This window comes from Passer domesticus, chromosome 28 (genome assembly GCF_036417665.1).
Source record: "Passer domesticus isolate bPasDom1 chromosome 28, bPasDom1.hap1, whole genome shotgun sequence".
NCBI lineage: Eukaryota > Metazoa > Chordata > Aves > Passeriformes > Passeridae > Passer > Passer domesticus.
Window position 1 is genome coordinate 2,289,913 of NC_087501.1, and position 14,526 is coordinate 2,304,438.

The following is a 14,526-nucleotide window of genomic DNA, read 5'->3' on the forward strand; positions in this document are numbered from 1 at the left end:
TTGAATGTTTCTGGGGCTGGGGCATCCAACATCTCTCTTTATATCTTATATATGTGTAGATACCAGAATGAAAATGCACAGGCTGTATCATGAAGAGCACTAATTTTTAACTGTTCTCTCTATCTCCTCCTACCTGTGTTAAGTGTGTTGGTGCAGTGCTGGAGCTCATGATGAGTTGCTCTTCTAAAATCTTTGATTATGGGCTGTGTGCTAAGGTGGCCATTCTCCTGTTGCATGTGAACTGTGAATTTTGTTTCTAGCTATTGGTTGCAGTGCTCTGTGTTTCGTTTGGCTTGGTCTGGTTAGTTGAGGCATTGCTACTGCTCCTGTAGTTTCAATTTGCCCTTTTTTATATGCAAACCTGGCAAATCTTATTTTGCAGCTCCCCTTTAATTGTTGGGAAAGGGAATGAGTATTTTGGATGTGAGACAAGGTCTCTTCAAGAATGCATTACTAGTTGTATTTGGGACAGGAATTCTGTTGGTTGGATTATTTTTTTTTTATAATTTTCAAAGCAGTAAGCTACTAGCTTCCATGTGTCACACAGCATGAGCATGGAATTTATTGCTGCTACTGTATTTGAATACTGTGTCTTATTTTCATCTCTTAACCCTGCAGAACAGCTACATTTTCAAGTTGTTCTTATACAGGGAGAGTTGATCAATCTTAGTAATGGAGATTACAGGCTGATGTTCTTACTTATCTATTTATTTTCTTCAGTTTTTCTTATCAGGAGCTTTAATTTCTGGGAGTGTTCCTTGGTGCTAATGCATGTAGTAGTATGTAAGAAAACTAGAAGTTAACTTGGTACTGTATGAAGTATTTTGATGCCTTATTGTAAAAATAGATGCATAGCTGATATATTTAGTATTTTCTTCAGTAACCAATAGGAATAAACAAATGGAATATTCCATCACGAATGTGTAGTGGCATTTGGTTATTATTTTATTTGCTGTCATTTCAGAAGATCAAACAGCAGTAACATGTTTACCACATTTACAGATGTTTCCTGGGCAGCACAAAGCGATGCATTCTCCATCCTCTTCAACAGCTAGGCCAGAAGACTACTTTGTCTTTGGCCTTGACACAGAATTTGTTGGCTTTGCAGTCTCTCTCCGTAAAACTGCAAATTCTTCTGTGTGCAAAAAAAAAAAAAAAAAAAAAAAAAAAAAAAGGGGTTCTTGAGAGAGCTTGCTTTTTTTGGTGAATTATATAAATATACATTGTGTCTTTTTTTCCCTTCTTTCTCTCGGTCTCTCTGTATCTCGGGCGGCGCCGCTCGCTCCCGGGGCACGGGCGCGCTCCCGCGCGCGCTCCCGCCGCCACGCCCGGGCCGCGCGGCACGGCCGGCCCCGCGCGCGTGCGCAGCGGCGGCGGCGCCGCGCATGCGGAGCTGGGGGCGCCGGGAGCCGTACCGGAGGCAGCGCGGGCGGCAGGTAGCGCCGGGGCCGCGGCGGGCGGCAGGGCCGGGCCGGGCCGGGAGGGGCCGGGCCTCGCGGCCGCAGCCCGGCGCTGCCCTCTGCGCCTCAGCGAGGCGGAGGCGGGCGTCCCCCGAGTCGCCTTGCGGCGGCGGGGCCGGCCCTGAGGGCTGAGGGGGCCGGCCCTGAGGGCTGAGGGGGCCGCGGGCGCCGGCGGCGATTCCCCGGCGGCAGGCCCGGCGCGCGGGCCGGCTTTCCCCCTGACGCCGGGCGGTGTTCCTGCTTGCTCGGCTTTCTCCGCACGGCCCCGTGGGTTGGCTGCGGGCGGGCGTGCCCGCGGCGCCGGTATTTGGGCAGGGAGGGGAGGGGGCGCGGAGCGTGCCCGCTCCGTTACCCGTTGCGTAGCGCGGGCGGCGGCGGCGGCGGCGGGCTCGCGCTCCCGGGGCCGCGCGGCCGCCGCCCCTCCGGCCCCGCCGCCGGAGGAGCGAGGCGGTGGTCGCGGGCAAGGCCCCGCCGCGCCCCTCGGGAAACCCAAAACCGGCCCCACAAATATTTCTTGTGCAAGGATTATTATTTTTTTAATTTATTTTTTTTAAATTTTAATTTTTTAAAAATTTTTTTTGGTCGTTTTTGGTTTTTTTTTCACTTATTCCACCGTATCCTTGTGGTTCTTTTCCCGCTTCACGCCGTGTCTCGTCACCTGTTGCCGCGGCATCTGGTTGATTCAAATTTAAGAGCTGTGAAACCGAGCTCAGTTCTTCTAGATGAGTCTGTTGTGCAAGCAGAGCTGCAGAGAATTTATGTGCTTCATTGTCTCCTCCAGAATCTCTTTCTTTTAATACTATCCAAACACTTGCATAAAATTTAATATACACATTTAAACACGTAGACCACAGAGGATACCGCTGCATAGAGTGAAGAGAGTGAACAGGCTTACGATTTTCCAGCTGTCTCAATAGCCTTATTAAAACGAGGTGTAAACACAAGAGATTGTCACCCAAAAAAAGGGTGACATTTAGGTTGAGAATGTGCTGAGCAGGATGGTGAGGTCCTCCTTTGGTTCAGGTGTTTGCAGTGAAGCTGTGGAGAGCCCCAAGAGAACCAAGCACAGTTGTCATTTGTCTCTCTAAAGCCCACACCCCATCTGTGCAGGGCCCCAGACTTGAGAGCATGAAAGAGGTAGAGGCATGGCATGACTTCAGAAACTGCAGTGAGGGGTTATTATTTAAGATTTTTACATCTTGTTTGATGTAAAAATCTCGATGTAGTTTTAAAGTTAGAACAGACTGATCTCTTTCAAACCCTGAAATCAGTCAGAGCGTGTTGTGGCTCACCACCAACCCTTGCGAAGCTTTCAGGTTGTGTGGTTTAGAGGCCAGCTACAAATCCATGATCATGGAGTGTTTGTAATGTTCCCATGGGCTCCAGATCTTCTAAACCACAGGTTTGTACAGAACCATAGAAGATCCTGAATTGGAAGGAACCCACAAGGACCATCAAGTCTGTGTACTGATAGATATACACTGCAGGTTGGTTATTGGGTCACTGAAAAAAGATACTTGTAAATTGCCCAAGTGCTTCATTTTAGGAAGGGCTGGCTGAAAAGTGGCTGAAAGGAAGGCAGAAGTGTTGCATTTGCAGCAGGGAAACTGAGTACACCACTAAGCAGCTAAAATGGTGGAAGACAAGTGATGAGTACTTCCACGTGTCTTGTTCACATCATTACTTTTAAGATTAGTATTTCAGTTTGGTATAAACAGATGAGGGGTCAGGGATTTCTGATGTGGGTGTTGCAGAGAAAAATACAAACAAATGCATCAGCAGTAGGAATGGAAGGAGTTGTCCTTAAAATCAAATGAAAGGAGCATCTTTTATACCTTTTATACCATCTTTTATACCTTTTCTCTTCTGGGGCAGGTGTGCCTTTATGCAAACTTATTTTAGAAGAGGAAGACCAATTTTCCACTGGGGAAGAGTTTGCCTACTTCTTTACTGTGGGTTTTCTGATTCAAAATCCCTAATAAAATACATCATCTACACTGCAATATTAATGCCCATCCTTTTGAGCTATTTCTCCCATGTAGTTGTAACAATATTAGGAAATGTACCCCTATTGGTAAATACAGTTTTTGTTGCTCTGTGTGCACAGTGCAGAAATACTCACTGGTGGCTACTGGACAGTATACAGAGATCTTTTTCATATTTTTCACATGTCTGAAAAAGCTTTCTAAGAAGTTAAAGTGCAGATGGAAGTGACACCTGCTTTCCTTTGGGATTGTTAAGTGTTGACATCATTTGCCACTTGAGGTCCCTTTCAGAATGGGTCCAAAAAATGTGATGCCATTGCTTTTGGTATCACAAAAGCAATATTTCCTCATTATCAGAAGAGCAGTAAGGCTCCCATGAGTTCTTTCTGCAGTGTAAGACTGTGAGGCCAGATCCATAGTGGGATGTAATAGCTGGGGTTCATGATTCTAAATAATGGATTGGCTTTCATAAATTCTTTGAATCAAAGCTTGTTTTGGACAAAGCAGCAGTGATGCAAGGATGACTTTGATGAACATTCTTCAAAAATCTGGCAGTTCTGTATTGGTGATGTACTCAGAGACTACTAATCATAGACATTTATTGATGCTTTGGCTGTAGTTGACATTTTATGCTGTTCCAGCTAAGATTCTTAGAGCTTCCTGTGTGTTTCAGATCCAATGGCTGTTCCACCGTCATACTGTGACTTGGGAAAGTCTGCCAGGGATGTTTTCAACAAGGGATATGGTAAGTAAGATGAGGATGGTTGGATCACCTGTCACATTTTTTCCTTAGGCATCTTGAAAATGCCTGTAAGAACACGAGTACCTCAGAGATTCCCTAACACCTTACCAGCAGAGCCTTGGGGCATATGTGGCAGTGAACAGGTTCCTGAGGAAGAGTGACCTTTGTGTTAATCAGAATAGCCTATTGTTAAAGCAGGAGTGGATATTTACACAGTATTTATAAATACATTTGTCTCTTTTCTGGAACAGTACTAGAAAGTGTTGATTTTTTAAAAAAATCTGAGTTTGTGTGCAATAAAGATTTCATTTGTATCCCAAATCCATATGCTACATAAAAATAAAATGCACTGTGGTCTGGTCTCTCCCACCCTGGAGTGCAGGCTTTGCTAAAAATCACCTCAAGTTCCCTGCTTTAGAATCAGTTACTCCAAGCTTTTCTACTTAGTGCAAGGACCAAATGTTTCCCTAGATTCAGAGCAGGCAGAGAAGGAAGAAAGCAGTAGTACTTCTGTATATGGCACTGATTGAAGTAAGTTGAAACTTTTTTTGGAGTAGAGGAGAAGAAAAATTTCCTGCCCTGAAATCAGAAATAAAATGTAAACTAAGTAAATGAGAATTGTATTGATGGGTCCCAGGTAGTTCCAGAAGGTGGAGATACTTGATGGTTGGTGTCTGTTATGATTATAAATTATGAGGCAACATACTTTGAGTTGTCAGAATTCCTTCAGTCATTCTTCTCATAATCCTCATAACCCTCAATATGTTCAACAGCTATTTAAACATGAAAGCTGTTTCAGGGCAGTGTACCCACCTGGCATACTTTGAGTGTGTTGGAAATAAGCCTTGTTTGTATCTTTCAGTGAAACAGATGCTGTGTGCTATTTTATTTTCAGGATTTGGAATGGTCAAGTTAGAGTTGAAGACCAAGTCTTCCAGTGGGGTGGTAAGTATTGAGGACTTTAAACACCACCAGCATAGCAATGGAAGGACAAATTCCTGAGCTGGTACCAAGTATTAGAACTTGCTAGCAGGTGTTGCTTGTGTCTTTCATTTCTCATTTTAAAACTCATAGCTGGGATATTCCTACAATAGTATGAAGCTGATATAGCAGTACTTTTTCTCCTGTGGCATACAAGAATTTTCATACACCTTGTTGTTATTTTCCTGCCTGTTCCATTGACACATCCCAAACATGAGTCTCTTCACCTCTCATTTCTGCTTATGAATGCATCTGATTTTCCCTGCAGTTGCTAGTTTTCATAGGAATTTTAGTCCAGAGGGACTTCTGTCCAAAGGTCAAGGGACAAGTAAGCACTGGAGTTTAACTCAACTGTGTTTTCACTCATTTCCACTGTGCTTAAAATTCAAGATTTAATTAAAACTGAAAACAGTCCTGCAGTATCCTGTATGTAGAATTTGAGAGCTTAAGTAGGCTTTAGCATTCCAAGTAACAAGAATATCCAGTGATCCCCATTTTAATGGTGGAGAAGTGGAACTTCCTGACAGTTTCACAGGAGGGCTGGCAAAACTAGGAATGGGTGTCATAATTTTGATCTTTAACCACAGGCATACATTATCCACCAGATAATATTTTTCTTACACTCACTCTGAGTTCTGCATGTCTTACCTACCACTCAGTGCTGTTCTGATTGGTAAGACAGATTGCTTCTCAGCCTGCTTTGTAACCATTTTTTCCTGAGCTCCCTCCTTCTCTTGCATTCTTATCTTGCAAAAGGTGTAAGTCCTTACTTCTGTATTTCTGTATTTTGTCTCAGTTGAGAGCTTTTGCTGATTACTTGCATTGTGCACCAGGAATGTCTGGGCACGAGGAACTGGGTGGTTTCCATACCATGGCTGCCACTGCTTGCTGACATCTCTTGATAGGCAGTTTTCCTAGCTGGCAGTTTTGATTCTCAAACAGCATGCTAATAGTTAATTATGCTGTCTTCTGATTGTGATGGAGCATGAACAGCTGTATAAAGTTCTAAAATGGGCTTTTTCTTTTCCATGCAACTTTCTTTGGATGTTTATCCAGTTGGTAAGAGTGGTGACTGTTTTGACGTGTTGGCCCTTTATTGCTTTGTCTGACAAGGCTTTCTGTGCTGCATACTAAGCAATTTGTAAACTGTGGAATTGTTTTTAGTTGTGTTGTTATTCATGTACAGTTTGACTGTGTCCATAGCCCTAGATCTGCTGTATGATCCATGTGTGTAAAGCCATTTGCAATCTTTGTCCAACAATCCACAACAAGAACGCTGTAAAAACAGAAGAGGGAAAACCACATAGATATGGTATTGGTACAGTTGTCTGTTGCTGCAGGTTTTGAGCTTGTTAGTGATTCTGGTGCAACAATACTAGAGTTTTGGGGATGGAGATGAATTTAGGAACAAAGCATGAGATCTAATTCATACATGGATACTGATAGTACCTCAGATTGTTATGACACAAATGTTTGGGTGTTTTTCCCATGGACTTAAGAAACCACAGTGATGGTGTCTGTTGGTTATAACTGTTCCATAGATTGCAAGTGGTTTTGCCTGCTCAGTGCATGGCATTCCTGTAGCTGCTGGGCACCATGAACTAGATGGACAATGAGAAGCTGTGCTTAACTACTGATGCAGACTGGTGTGTGACATGGAGTCAGAATGAGTTTGATTTTTCAGCTACAAAAACTTCAAGAAATTACGGTTTGGTGAGAAGTTCTAGTTTACACAGGTAAAGACTGATGGCAGCAGACTTCTGTCTCTGTGGCATCTGCTTCCAGAAGCAGGTTGAGTTCTTGACACCTGACAGAATGCTTTGGCTTTTGATCATAGGACAGTGCAGGGCTTTTTATTTCCTTTGGCTTTGAGACTAATATTTACAATCTGTCCTTTACTTAATCTGAGAAAGAAACCAAGCTTGTTTAATCAGTTTCCTGTTCTAAGATTAGAAGAAAGTTACTTCTGAATTCTGATGCAGGTTTGCCATGTCTTTACACTGAATTTATGGAAGTGACATTAAACTCTGTATAGAAATTATGTCTTAAAGTAGTCTTAACACATCCTGACTTGTGTCACATGTTGGTAGCTGGCTAGATGTGTTCTAATAACTGCTGTGCTGTTGCAGTAGTGCATTATCTTAAGTAAGTGTCTCCTCCTGCCCTCACCACCCCAAACTGTGTGTAAGGAATGTGATCTGTGTTCCTAGCACTTCACAAACATTTAAAGACAGTCTTTGGATCCTTGTATGCTCTGCAAAGTCCAGAATTGTCAAAGTGATATACATCCAGGAATACAATTCTGGGATGAGAAGGATATGGAAAGTCAGGGTTCCAAAGCTTGGATATGTTGGAAATGGATCCTGCTGTCTCTTAAGCACTGTATCTTTCAATACTTTAACTTCAAGAGAGACAAAACTTTTAAATATAGTGACAGATTATTTATCTTCCTTCAAGGGAAATATTGGAGAGATGAGGATAGCAAATAAGAGCAGTTCTCAGACACTTTTTAAAACCTACATCTTGAGCTTACTACTGTGGCAATATGCCTGTTCACTGCTTAATACTCAGCCTGAAACACTGAGCAGACTCCTCTTGAGCTATTCCAGGAGAGATGTATACTGAGATTTCAAGTCCACTAAATAACAGGAAGCTCTGGTGTGTGAAGAATTGACTGAACAGCATTTTACAAAATACATGTTAGACAAAATTCAAAGTGGTTGGTTCCATTCACTGCTGAGTGAAGGACCAGCCTGACAGAGCAATATCAAGGTGCTCAGGTCAGGTTATCTGATAATGTAAAGGAGAAAAGGTGCAATTTGAAGGTGCCTTATGAAGGGTGACAGTTTCTGAAGTGGAGTTAGTGAGGGAATGAAAGAGAAGTTGTGGGGGAAGGTACTGAAGTCATCATCACAGTGTGTGAAGGGTCTAAATGAAATTAGCATAAATGGTAGGGGGAACCACAATGTTAGGGTGGAATAGTCAGTATGAGAAGCATCAGTTCTCCAGAAAACATTTTCACTGCTGAAATACAAGGAGGGGGAAAATGATTACCAAGCAGAAACATACAAGATGTTCAGAGAAATGTGAGAAAAGACTTTTTTTCTTTTTCCTATTCACCTAACTTGGATGTAGGATTGCTTTTCCTAAGGGGGAGCAGATTTCCAGGACTGCAACAGGTGCCTTTTCATCCACAATTAGGACAGTACTAGTAAGATGATAAAGGGAATTAGAGGATATTGTGAAGAAAAAATCCAGGAATATATACAGCTTTGTATCCCAAAGTCACGTGAAGGTACAGAACAAATTGTGGAGCATTGAAATAACTGCCACTTTGGCAGTGGAAGTCAGAAAAAGGACTTTCTGATGCATAAGCTTGGGAAAAGTGTGGTGAAGTTAAGATGGGGGGTAGCAAGTGATCAACTCCCATGATGAGAAGTGAATGAAGGTGTCAGGTCTTTGTGTAACATGGCTTTTGCCAACCTAGGCAAGTTCCAAGGCTCTATCAGTACACCTCAATAAAAGAAATATTCAGAACAGGAATGCCAGAAGGAGTAGCACTTTGTGACACAAAATAAATTATTTTAGGTGGGGATAGGGAAGAGGAGGATGATGATTTTGAGGGTTCTGTCAAAAGGCCTAAGGCTGTGAGTGCTGGCACTTGCCAAGTGCAAAAACCGAATGTAATTAAATATAGAGACTGCTAAAACTGTGATTAGCTCAGTTGATTAGAGCATGGTGCCAATAACACCAGGGTTGTGGGTTTGATCTCCATATGGGCCATTCACATAAAGAGTTGGACTCATGATCCTTGTGGCTCCCTTCCAGCTCAGGCTGTTTTGTGATTCTGTGATATTTGCTCTTGACAGGAATTCACTGCAACCGGTTGTTCCAACACGGACACAGGCAAGGCTTCAGGCAGCCTAGAGACCAAATACAAGGAGAAAGGCCATGGACTCACATTCACTCAGAAGTGGAACACAGACAACACACTGGGAACAGAAGTTTCTGTCGAGAATCAAGTAAGACCAAGTAGATAATTTGGAAATGTTTCTGTGACTGGTATGAGGCAGTATTGAGGAGAATGAAAATTGCACAGAAGTATCCGGAGTATTAAAAGAGGTTACATGGATTTGAGAACACACAGGCTGGGAGTGGGGGGTGCTAGGTAATGATTTGGGGGTGACTGCAGTTACAGGTGTGGGGAGTTACCTGGCTAGTTGAATGAACCTAACTGTGTAGAACTCTCACTGCTGCAGCCAGGCAGGGAAACCAAAGACAGGTCCCATAATTTTAAATGCTTTAATGTATAAGAATTCAAGTTTGGCTGCCTTGAGATTGAATATATTTTGTAAGGTTGAAGAGAAAGATGAATGTTTGCAGCTTGGCACTGCTTACACAAAGGGTTGCCAGCATGCAGCACTCTCAAAACACATTTTTGACATTAACAGTTTATGCTTTTCAGTTAATGCTTCAAGTAGAAGGTAATGATGCCAAAGATAGTAAAAATTCTGTAGTGCCTTCTGCCATGTATGGCCATTCATGTTTGTACTTCCACATGTGCTTTAAAATGGAAAGTGCTGTCCAGCTGATAACCAAGGTAGGGAAAAATGAGATGGGTGTGTGCTTTGGCCTGTAAAGAAGTACTGTGTCTTAACAGAGTAACTGTGGATTATGAGAGAGATTTTTGAGCTCTTTTTGCTATAAAGAATAAGGAAACATGATTTGAGTAGTTTTCTTTCTGTCATTATTCTGTGAATAATTTTCTTGTTGTCAGCACTGGATCTGTCAACTTCCTATGTGTAAACCAGGAAGTTTTTACAAAGTCTGTGCTGTTAAAGGGTTTTCTTATGGGAAGAAAAAGTCCTGTTTCCATCCTTCATCATGCAGCATCTTCAGATTTCATTGTAAATAATGAGGGAGACATTATGGTTCTATTTTAGACAGAAAATAGAGTTCTAGTAGTGGAATATAAGAAATTATGTTTCAACTGATTTTTCAGCAGATGTGTCTTTTTCTTTGCAGTTGGCTGAAGGGTTGAAGGTGGTTCTTGACACTACATTTGTACCAAACACAGGGTAAACATTTTCTGTTACCTTTATCTACACACTGCTAGAATTTCCCATAACTTCTAAAAATACTTTGCTCATTGTGTGAAAGTTCAGCATTTATTGGAGAAGATTCTGCAGTCACTGGCTAATACTTAACTCAGGAGGATCAGTTCTGCTTGAAAGCATCCTTCAGTTTTTTGGCCAGTGGCAAATTTATTGTTTTGCAGTAGGTACTAACCTTTAACTCTCCCCTTAAACAATTAGGTCTTGATGTTCTTGACAGTCTTAAGGCTGTCAAGTCACTAAACCAATTTTTTTTTTTTTTTTGCTGATGCTTTTGGCCAGATGTCTGTGCAGAGTTGAATGAGGAGGTAGAATGGGCAGTGGAATAGCACTGAGTTGTCTTTCTCAATTCTCATGTACTTAAATTTAGTAAGTAGGAGAGCAGAGGAGGGGTGTTCAGGCTGTTTATGTCTGAATAGTGCACAAAGATTGAGGCTGCTCTGCAAATAAGGACTGGTACTCATTTATTGATGGGGAGAGCCTGTCAGAAGACTCTTGAGTTTGAAATACTCCTTGGATATGAGGAAGTAGAAGCTAAGTCAAAAATGAGACCCCAGGCCTGGGTGTGAGCTACAGGCAGCAGCACAAGTGTTCTGCCATGTCTTGAGTGGAAGAGAAAGGAGGCTGGGGGGAGAATTAAAGAGGTGGTAAAGTTTTGTTGTAGTTGTGTTTGAATTGGTAGCAAAATCAACAGAGACACACATTGGAGAGAGGAAGAGGTGTCACAAGAGGGCAAGAAAAAGGCAGACTTAAGTGGATGATGTCTGGAGGATGAAGAAATCTGGTTTTGTTAGAGGAGACTGGTACACAGCAGTGGAGAAAGGAAAGCAAGCACTGCACAAGGAAGGAACAGTGGAGAGAACCAAACACAGAAATTCATTGAAAGACAGCTGTTGCTGCAGGTTTATGGATGCTCCTAAAATAAACTGATGATGCCATAATACAGAGATTAAAAAAAATTGAAACCAGATGGCTTTTAAAGCATTAAGGAGAAACAATATTATCTTTTTTGAGGATTGTATGGAGTTTGAGGTGGCAGGGGGAAAAGTGGCACCAGGTGAACATACACAGCACCATTATCCTTGTCCTGTGCCCTCTTCAGCAGCAGTTAAGTTTTGAGTAGGGAGTACAGCAGTTCCATTAACTGGCCTTGAGAAACATACATATTGGAATAAAAATACATCTATTACATGCTTGTGTATTCCTGTGGGTAAAACTGCATGTTTCTGCAGGAAGAAGAGTGGCAAGTTGAAGACCACCTACAAAAGAGATTATGTACATGTAGGCTGCAACGTGGACATTGATTTCTCTGGACCAACTGTTTATGGCTGGGCAGTGGTGGGCTATGAAGGCTGGCTTGCTGGCTACCAGATGGCTTATGATACAACCAAATACAAGATTTCACAAACCAACTTTGCCTTGGGATATAAGGCAGGAGACTTTCAGCTGCACACTAATGTGTAAGTACTGCCTGAGCCTAGAAAAACATCACAGGAGCCAAACTGTAGGGGTAGTTAGGAGTAATGGCCTTAGGTCAAAGGTGGGTGAAGGGAAGGGGAGGCTGATTTGTTTCCAATTAATTTCTGTTCAGTATTTTCATTTCCAGTACAACTAAAACAGGGGCAACTTCCCATCTTTTGGCTGTCTCAACACCTTGTTTCAGAATAGTTTTGGGGTTTGTATATCTACGATGGTGATGTAAAGGCCCTTTATGGTAATTTCTAATTAAAAGCTGTGAGCTTTAACTTCTGTGATGGCACGAGACAAAAAAGCCTTCAATTAAACTACTGTACCTTCTCCTCCTCTTCATCAGACAGAGTGTTTCCCCTCAGAAATGGCCAAGATGAAGGAGGAAGGCAGCTGGAGCAGTTGTTTGTTTCCAGCTGTCATCCCTGCACAGCTGTCTTGGCATTCAGATGGCCTGAGATGCTTTGAGGATTGTGCATTTAAACAATTGCAATGCAACAACATGGTTTTCAGTCTTCTCATTCCCATAACTGAAGTCTCCTTTGTGTGTTACTGCACAGTGGCAGTGACCACTGCCACTTTTCTGGGGTTTTTTTTGTCAGAACCTCAGACTGTAGGTCTCTGGCTGTTGGAAAGTCCTGTTCCATTCTGCAAAGCAAAACTTGTTTGGTGTAAAAAAAAATAAGAGCAGCAGTCTGCCAGCTCCAGCTAGGAAGCAGTGAGCCTGGGCTCAGGGAAGTGTTGGATCTCCTGGTCCAGTTTAGGAGATAATGACCAGATGATTGTGGGGAAGGGTAAATCTGAGGAGTTACTAAACATACCTGCATCTATTGCAAACAGGAACGATGGCACTGAGTTTGGTGGCTCTATTTATCAGAAGGTTACTGATAAGGTTGAGACATCAGTCAACCTTGCATGGACTGCTGGCAGTAACAACACACGCTTTGGTATTGCTGGAAAGTACCAAATGGATGAGAAGACTTCTGTTGTGGTAAGAATTTTGTTACAGAAATGAGTATTTCAAGCTCCCCTAAATACTGAAATTTTGTGTTCTGAAGCAGTTGCTTTAGCTGGTTATTGAGGAAGTATGGTAGATTGCAAACTGTGGCTTCTGTTGTGGTTCAAATTTAAATTGGGACCTCACACATCACATTGTGAAATTATTGGGGGAAAGAAGTCCTAAATATAATTTTGTCCATAGTGAAATAGTTCATCTAGCATGCTTGGAATAGTGTGCTAGTGTGCTGAAAAAGGTATTTTAAAAGGTAATAAAAGGATGCAGAATAAAAGGATTGCAGAATTAAAAAGATTTAATTCTGAAATCCATAATGTAAAACCATATTGTGGTTACAGTGGTGGAAGTTCAGCTGAGCTTACAGCCCTTCCCTGCAGTAAGTTAACCCTTGAAAGTCAGCTGACATGTGTTTTAATACTAAGAACTGAAGTAACAAGCATTTATGTTCCAAACCAGCAATTAGTTCCAGGACCATTGAACCAAAATTAAAGATGAGAAATGCTATTGTAAAGAGCTTAAAATGTAGTAATGCAAAAAGGAGAGTGCATATTCAGGTATTTCTTGCTCATTAAAGAAAAAAATCATTCCTGAGTGAGGTGAACAGACTCTGAGGGACTGTAGTGAGTAGCTCTTTAAAGGATATAAAGACATATGAACAGCATGGCATTCTGTAGGCAGAATTGGTGTAGGACTACCATTTGCTTAAGATGGAAACTCCTGAGAAAAGGAAAAGATTGGAACATGCTTCTAACAGAGGTTGGTCTACAAGTAGCTGAAGAGTGTTAATGCATAAACCCCCTTCTCAAGGCACTGGGACACTTCTGTATGAATACTTAGTTTGTAAATACTGTGATTTTTTTTTCTTGTAGGCTAAAGTGAACAATGCCAGCCTCATTGGAATTGGTTACACTCATGCCCTCCGACCTGGTAAGCAAATGAGCAAATAGTGTTAAGTACTAAACTATGGTTTAATTCACTGCTTTAATTCTGTTTAAGAACAGAACAAAGGAGCTAGGAGTCTTTCTGCAGACTCAGAAGTAAAGGATGTCTGTGTTCCTGTGGCAACTGAGCCACATGAGTGAGGTCAGAGAGAACTGTGCAGGGATCTGTGTGTGATGGTTCTCCTGGCTTGTTTTTGTAGGTGTAAAGCTGACACTCTCAGAGTGTGTGATGGTTCTCATGGCTTGTTTTTGTAGGTGTAAAGCTGACACTCTCAGGCTTGATTGATGGCAAGAATTTCACTGCTGGAGGTCACAAAGTCGGGCTGGCATTTGAGCTGGAAGTTTAACACAGCTTTAAGTAAAACAACTGGTGGTGCTCTGGAAGATGAAGGAAAAGTGTACCCCGTGCATTTCAGCCTTAATATTATTCTGAAATTTGAAGAAGTGTGAACTTTCTACTCTTCCCAAGAATGACTTTAACCCAATGCTGAAGTCCAGAGTGTGCCAGCACAACAAAGGAAGACACATGAAGGCATGCATGGAAGTTGTGATGTTTGTGCCACATTTCAGTTCCCTGTATTTTAAATCTGTTTCAAAAATAACAGAAGGAAATCCAACCTGTCCCCACTATTGTATTGCATTTTGCATGTCCTATACTTCACAGCCTTTTATAAAAGGAGGCCTCTGTGCTGTAGTGGAAATTTGGGGTTACATCAGAATGAAATAAATTGGTCATGGTCAGAACACAAGGTTGACATGTGTTGACTCTCACAAAGTTTCCATCCAGCTGGGTTTTTTGGTCGTTTTTTCTTTTCATACAA

General features: G+C 42.0%; 1 protein-coding gene across 2 annotated transcripts; it reads left to right on the forward strand.

Annotated features, from left to right (window-relative positions):
- Window positions 1-1,351: 1,351 nt before the first annotated feature.
- On the forward strand, window positions 1,352-14,454 carry VDAC3 (voltage dependent anion channel 3). 2 transcript variants are annotated; one of them, XM_064400567.1, is made up of 9 exons: window positions 1,352-1,436; window positions 4,119-4,190; window positions 5,083-5,132; window positions 9,038-9,190; window positions 10,194-10,246; window positions 11,515-11,742; window positions 12,590-12,740; window positions 13,634-13,691; window positions 13,961-14,454. In XM_064400567.1, exons 2-9 carry the CDS (start codon window positions 4,124-4,126, stop codon window positions 14,050-14,052), a joined length of 852 nt encoding a protein of 283 aa, XP_064256637.1. In that variant the 5' UTR covers window positions 1,352-1,436; window positions 4,119-4,123; the 3' UTR covers window positions 14,053-14,454. The 2 variants fall into 2 exon arrangements, with proteins under 2 accessions (XP_064256637.1, XP_064256638.1); XM_064400568.1 differs by lacking the exon at window positions 1,352-1,436 and adding an exon at window positions 1,813-1,832 and having other exon boundaries at window positions 4,116-4,190.
- The last annotated feature ends 72 nt before the right edge of the window (window positions 14,455-14,526 follow it).

Bases quoted from the DNA above. Each gene is read 5' to 3' on its own strand.
- VDAC3 (XM_064400567.1), top strand. From the start codon at position 4,124: ATGGCTGTTCCACCGTCATACTGTGACTTGGGAAAGTCTGCCAGGGAT. The intron at 10,247-11,514 runs GTAAACATTTTC...ATGTTTCTGCAG, and splicing joins ACATTTGTACCAAACACAGG to GAAGAAGAGTGGCAAGTTGA. The intron at 11,743-12,589 runs GTAAGTACTGCC...TATTGCAAACAG, and splicing joins TTTCAGCTGCACACTAATGT to GAACGATGGCACTGAGTTTG.